The 6276-nt window shown below is 61.5% G+C and overlaps 1 protein-coding gene across 1 annotated transcript in view; it reads left to right on the forward strand.

The window, feature by feature from the left end:
* SLC26A11 (solute carrier family 26 member 11) overlaps positions 1-3977 on the forward strand; it is a 22970-nt gene extending 18993 nt beyond the window's left edge. Inside the window, exons 13-17 of the mRNA XM_040456605.1 lie at positions 692-819; positions 1183-1282; positions 1682-1815; positions 2263-2335; positions 3124-3977. Of these exons, the coding sequence (XP_040312539.1) occupies positions 692-819; positions 1183-1282; positions 1682-1815; positions 2263-2335; positions 3124-3215 (527 nt within the window). The 3' untranslated portion in view covers positions 3216-3977. The remainder of the gene's footprint in view (positions 1-691; positions 820-1182; positions 1283-1681; positions 1816-2262; positions 2336-3123) is intronic.
* The last annotated feature ends 2299 nt before the right edge of the window (positions 3978-6276 follow it).

Raw genomic sequence — 6276 nt, forward strand, 5'->3', positions numbered from 1 at the left:
CCCCCCCCCTTTCCCAGCCTCAAGCCTGGCCTGGCTGGGGAGAGATGAGAGGCCTCAGGGTCACCCCAGCTCCCGTTCGCGTGTTTGTTTCACTGGCTGAAGCAGTGGAGGGATTTACGGGGCTTCCCTGGTTCCTCCCGTCTGCCCCCGAGAGGCATCGGTGATTTCTTCACGTGCCACACGTGCCAGCTCCCTGCTGTGTCGCTGCCGCCCTCTTTGGGACGGCCCTGAGGCGCGTGGGCGCCTGTGTGGGCCCGGCAGGTGCTCTCCGCCCCCCGCGGAAGCCCAGGGAGGATGGGGCCTCCCCTGAGTGACACGTGTCAGAGTCGAATCCTAGGCTGACCCCCGAGCCCTCCCGCCTGCCCCAGGACCCTTCCTCCCGTGGCTCAGAGGAGTCACGCGTGTTGCCCAAGGACCCCCCCCCAGGTCCCTTCCTCAGGCCCCCGACAGGTGCCCACGGTTGACCTCCTCTCTGAGGGCAGGGGCCCTGGGCCTGGCTGTCAGGTCTTAGTGGCCCCTCAGCCAGGCAGGGAGGGCCAGACACGTCTTGCCCCTGACACGTCTCGGCCAGTGTGGCCGTGGCCCACGTCAGCCCCTGAGGCCCCAGACGGAGGTCTCTCTGGGGCTCGGGCTTGCTGGAGCCCAGCTTATCCTGAGGGGGCCACCCCTCAGTCGGACTCCTCTCTTCCAGGGCTGGACCTGCTGCCCCTCTGCGTGACATTCCTGCTCTGCTTCTGGGAGGTCCAGTACGGCATCCTGGCCGGGACCCTGGTGTCCGCTCTGATCCTCCTGCACTCTGTGGCCAGACCCAAGATGCAGGTACCGGCTCATCTGATCTCCCCGAGCCAGGGGTCTGCTGGCCTCAGGGGGCCTGGTGGGGTGACGCGTGCCCTGGGCGGCACCCCTTGGCTCAACTGTCGCACGCCTCGGTGCGACTCTGGCCCGTGGCACCACCCAGTGACCGTTCACACAGTGGACGGGTGTCAGCCTCCTGCCGTGGACCACAGAGCTCTCCTGCTGCACGTGAGGCTGCGGGTAGGCGTGAGGGCCCGTCAGCTGTGCTCCCCCCGCTCTGTTCTGTCGGCCTGGGTTGGGGCCTCCTGCTGGAGGGGCCACCCTCTCGGAACTGCCAGGTCGGACTTGCCTCTAGGACCCACCGGCTGTCCCCTGCTCTGTCCCCAGGTGTCAGAGGGGCCGGTGCTGGTCCTGCAGCCGGCCAGCGGTCTGCACTTCCCGGCCATCGAGTCCCTCCGGGAGGCGATACTGAGTCGGACCCTGGAAGGTGCGTGGGCTGGGGCCCCCCAACTCTCTGCCACCTTCTCTGTACCCCCGTCTGCTCCCGCGGGACCCTGAGTCCCTGTCCTCAGCCGCCAGGGAGCTCACCCACTCAGGCCCAGGAGGTCTCGGGGTGTCTCGGGGGCATCCGGTGGGTGCCTGCCGTCTGCACACAGCAGGAGGGGCTGTTCCCCAACGTTTGTTCCTAAAGACCGTCCTTTGTTCCCGGGAGTTGGTGTTCGGGGAAGAAGAGGGGCCCGTTCCTCCTCTGAAGGGGGTCGCTGCTGCTGTCTCCAGACGGCTGTGATCACAGGTCCTGCAGACCCCACCCCCACCCTCCCTGCTGGGGCCGGAGCCCTCTGTGGCCTCGCTCTGGCCCTTGACCCGCCGGCCCCTGTCTCCACAGCGTCCCCCCCGCGCTGCATGGTGCTGGACTGTACCCACGTCTGCAGCATTGACTACACCGTGGTGCTGGGGCTCGGGGACCTCCTGGGAGACTTCCACAGGCACGGCGTCACCCTTGCCTTCGTCGGCCTGCAGGTGGGTGTCGCGACGGGCGGCCCTTTTCGCCCTCAGACCTGCCCGTGAGGTCAGCGTTGTTCCCGTCCCCACGTGAGGCCCCACGAGTCTGAGTAAGCCGCCCAAAGTCACACAGCGAGGACGGTGGCCCCTGCTCCCTGACCCGGGCACCTGGCTCCGAAGCCTGCTGACAACAGTCACGTTCCTCGTCCTGTCTGCAGAGAGCTCGTTTTTGTGTCCTCCTTAGAGCGTCGACTTCTAAATACTCCTCTTCTAGCGTAGCCAGGAGGCCCGGTTTCTTCCCTCCGTTTCCCTGAGTAGAGGTGGAGTTGTAACTACTTGGACGCTCTGGGGGAAGCAGTGACCTGGCCGGTGGCCCTGGACCTGCGGGCCCGCCCCAGACCTCGCGTGCCCACGTGTTGAGACAGGAGCATCCCTGCCCGGGATTAAAGTCTGCCTGCCCTGCAGGTTCCCGTTGTCCGTGCCCTGCTGTCCGCTGACCTGAAGGGTATACAATACTTCTCCACGCTGGAAGAGGCAGGTGGGTACGGCGGGGTCATCTGAGAGCGAGCCGCGTCAGCCGCGTGTGCCTGTGGCCCCCAGGATCGGGGTGGCAGGACGGCAAGACAGAAACTCTGGAATCGGAGGGTCGGATGCACGGGTCCGGGAGTGGGGAGCGTGGGCACAGTGGGTGAGGCAGAGGCCACGGAATCGGGGGGCCCTCTTGTTCTGGGGGTTTATTTGGGGGGATGTCTTTATTTAAGGTACAGCATAGGTTCAGTGAACGCACAGATCTTAAGTGTGCAACTCGAGTTCTGACAGGCGGGTACAGCCAGGTGTCCGCAGTGGAGATGGAACATTTCCATCATTCCAGAAGGTTTCCTCAGCCCCCTTCATGACCCCCCGCCAGGGTTAGCCGCTGTTCTGATTTCTTCCACCGTAGGTCAGCTTTGCCTGTTGCAGAACTTGACGTAAAGGGGACCGCAAAGGTTCTTTTCGTGTCCGATTTCTTCGGCTCAGCGTGGTGTCTGAGATCCAGCCACGTTGTTGCTGGAAACGGCCGACCCACAGGAGACAGAGGGACAGCTGTGGCCCGGCCCTGCCAGGGGACCGCCCGGCACTGAGGAAGGGTTATCGGGGCGTGGAAAGCAATGAGGCTCTGATCAGGGACGTAGCTGGAAGCCTGCCTGGGGTTGGGGGTGCCGGCCGGGGGGACCCCAGCTCCCTGTGCACCAGGACCCTGAAGTGCCAGCCTCGAATCCCGTTCTATGAACTGAACCTTCCCCACTTCAGCTTTTTTAGTGCTTGCGAACCTTGTGTCTTCTGCAGAGAAATACTTGAGTCAGGAACCGGGGACCCAGCCCTACAACATCAGCGAGGATTCTGTTCCGGAACACAAGGTCGCCCTGTTGAAGGCCTGATTGGGGCACCGACGGGCACCTGATGCTCGGGGCATCTCGAGGAAGGTTCCTGATGCCGGGATTCCGGATGCCACCCGATAAACACGCTGAGCTGAGGGCTCTGAGCAGGTGACCCTGGAAGGAGGAGGGAAAACCACACACCAGGATCCACAGGTGGGACTCTCACTGCCTTTATTTGGGGTGACTGAATATTTATCTCCCTTCTGATTCCTGGGCACGCACGTTTTTCTGAAGAGTGGTTTAAAGACAGCCTTCTAGAATGACGGACCATGTGAGAAAGAAGGGACGGATTTCCACCCGGTCCAGGGGAGGGGTCTCCACGCCCCAGCACCTTCCTGGTTACAGGGGACGTTGGGAGTGGGCAGCTCGGAGGTGGGTTCGAGCCTTGGTGGCGGCATCCGTATTTGTCGTCGGGGAGAAAGCCAAGGTGTGCCAAATGATTTCAAAGTGTCTTGCTAAAAATAATTTTGTTGTTGTTGTTGTTTTAAATTAAAAACGTAGCAGCTTTGGTGTTTTTGTAAAAATCGGAAACGCTTCTTGTAAAAGCTGCAGGAGACGGTCTCCTGCATCCACTTTGGCGGTAGTGCAGACCCCATCTCCGCGGCGTGCGTACGGGTCCGTACGTCAGCATGTGGGTGCGTGCGTTTACGGTCGTGCGCGGACGGGGTCCTTTCATACGTGGTGCTCTGTGACCCGTACCTTTGTGCAGTCTTTGCTGTGAATGACGCGTTGTGGTAATAAACAGAACCGTGATTTGCCGTGGCTCTGTCGTATTTTATTCTGTGTATGTGTCACAACGGACTCCCGAGCCTCTACACGTGGCCTCTGCCTGTCCCGCCCGTGCACGCACCTTTCCACCCCCGCTGTCACGGCCGAGGAAGCCTGTGCTCCCGGAACTTCTTAGAGAAAGGACTCACTGTGCAGACAGACCCCCTGGAGCTCACCGGTGGTCCCACCAAGACACATTCTGGCCCAGCGGCCTGGGCCCCGGTCTCGCGATGTTTCTCCCTCCAGGCCCCGAGCGCACCCCGTCCCTGAATCTGCGTTTCCTTTCCTCGAGGAGCCTCTCCATCTGCACAGATGAGCGTGTCCTCGAGCCCTGTCTGCCTGGCCGCCGCTGCCCAGGGCCCTGGGGGACGGCCGTCCAGTTGTCCCCAGCCCACACACCAAGCACACCCCTTCTTGAACCAGGAGACTGGCCACCCGTCTGCTCTGGCGGGCCCTACCCGCCTGTGAGCCTGGAGGACGGCTTCCCAGAATCCTCTTCCGGGGCGCAGATGCGGGGATGGGCATCGCAGCCCGGTTGGCAGTTGTAGAGAATGAAGGCCAGCTAAGCGTCTCCGTTTGGGAACGTCGTGACCGCGAAGCACATGAGCTGCAGGGCTGTGTGGCTGAGGGACGAGGCACCCCTGCGCCCCTGCACACGGGTGTTGTTGAAGGGAGAGTTGCAGAACGACCTTCATCTCAAGAGACCATTTGCGGGGGCGCCTGGGGGGCTTGGTCGCTTGAGCATCTGACTCTCGATCTCAGCTCAGGTCACGATGTCCGGGTTCGTGAGTTCGAGCCCCGTGTCGGGCTCTGTGCTGTCAGTGTGGATCCTGCTCGGGACTCTCTCTCTCCCTCTCTCCCTGCCCCTCCCTGCCTCGTGTGTGTGCACGCACACATGTGGTCTTCTCTGCCTGTTAAGATCGAAAAACTTAAGTTAAACGATGGTATTTTAATTTTATATCAACATAGCACGTAACAGAATGAAGTTACAAATTTACTGAGTTTAAAATTCCTAACTTATTTACGAGCTTATTAAATTTATAATTGATTTCTAATTAGAGCTTACGTTAAATAAAAGAGAAAGGACTGGTCTGGTCAACTGCACGGAAAGAGTTGGGAATTTGGTGCCAGAAGTTGCGGGGCCGGGCCCCACCATCCCTCGCCAGCAGGTAAGCCCCCTCGGGGCCTTGGCCTGCGCGCCGGGGCCCATGGGACTGTGTCCACGACAGCACTGGCTGGAGTGCTGCCTTTGGCAGGCTGACAAGGTCACGGCGCCACCAACACCGTGGCGGTTAGGCACGGGACCTAACTGTGGATTGGATTAGTGGATTGGTGGATTGGACCTAACCGTGGATTAGGTGGATTGGCAGCACGGGACTCCCGGTGCCCCAAGCGCGCGACTTTATTGGGAAAGAGGATCATTACGGGTGTAATGAGCTGAGACGAGTCCATACTTACTGGATCAGGATGGGCCCTCACCCGTTCGCTCAGTGCTTAGGAAAAGAGCTTGGGTGCGGACGCGCCCCTAGGGAGAAGCAGCCGGCAGAAGTCGGGTGATGCTTCTATAAGCGGAGGAACAGCACAGACGGTCAGCTTGCCGCAGGGAACGCATTTCGCCTCCGCCTCGGAAGGAAGCAGGCCTGCTGGCCCCCGGATCCTGGACTTGGGGGGCTCCGCCTGGGCCATGCTGCTTTGTTACAGCCGCCCTGACCGAGCAGCGAGATCTTCAGTGCTGGCTCCTACAAGTCTTGGGGGGGGCCCCCGCCCCCCCTTCCTGGCTGGCCAGAGGGCCCCTCCGTGCCACTCTGTGCCACCCAGCCATGGGTGCCCCGGGAAGCCACAACCTGAGAATGGCAGAGAGCGGGTCACCTGCGGAGCACACGCCCACCGGTGCCGCCCGCCTGTCACAGCAGCTCGGAGCCTTGGAGACGCAGGACCGCACCGTCGAGGGAAGCACAACCTGTGCCACAGACGTGAGCCACGCGTGCCGTTTTAACACTGCCAGTGGCCCTGACGAACGAGGAAAAGGTAACGGGTGAAGTTAACGTATGATCATCCGAAATGCTACCCTTTCCACCTGTGATCTACACGCGACTCACCGACGAGACTCTTGACGTGAGTTTTCTCGTACGAGATCCTCGAGGCCCAACGCGGGTTGTACGCTCACGGCACGACCCCGTTCAGACGAGCCACGCCTTGAGCTTTGTGCCCCGTGTGTCGTGTGGCTGCCGTGTCAGAGAACCCAGGTTTGAGACATCCTTGTCCCAGGCGGTCAGGAGGCCCCCGCTGTCCC

The sequence above is a fragment of the Herpailurus yagouaroundi genome, unplaced genomic scaffold (genome assembly GCF_014898765.1).
Source record: "Herpailurus yagouaroundi ecotype Mexico unplaced genomic scaffold, PumYag 217, whole genome shotgun sequence".
NCBI lineage: Eukaryota > Metazoa > Chordata > Mammalia > Carnivora > Felidae > Herpailurus > Herpailurus yagouaroundi.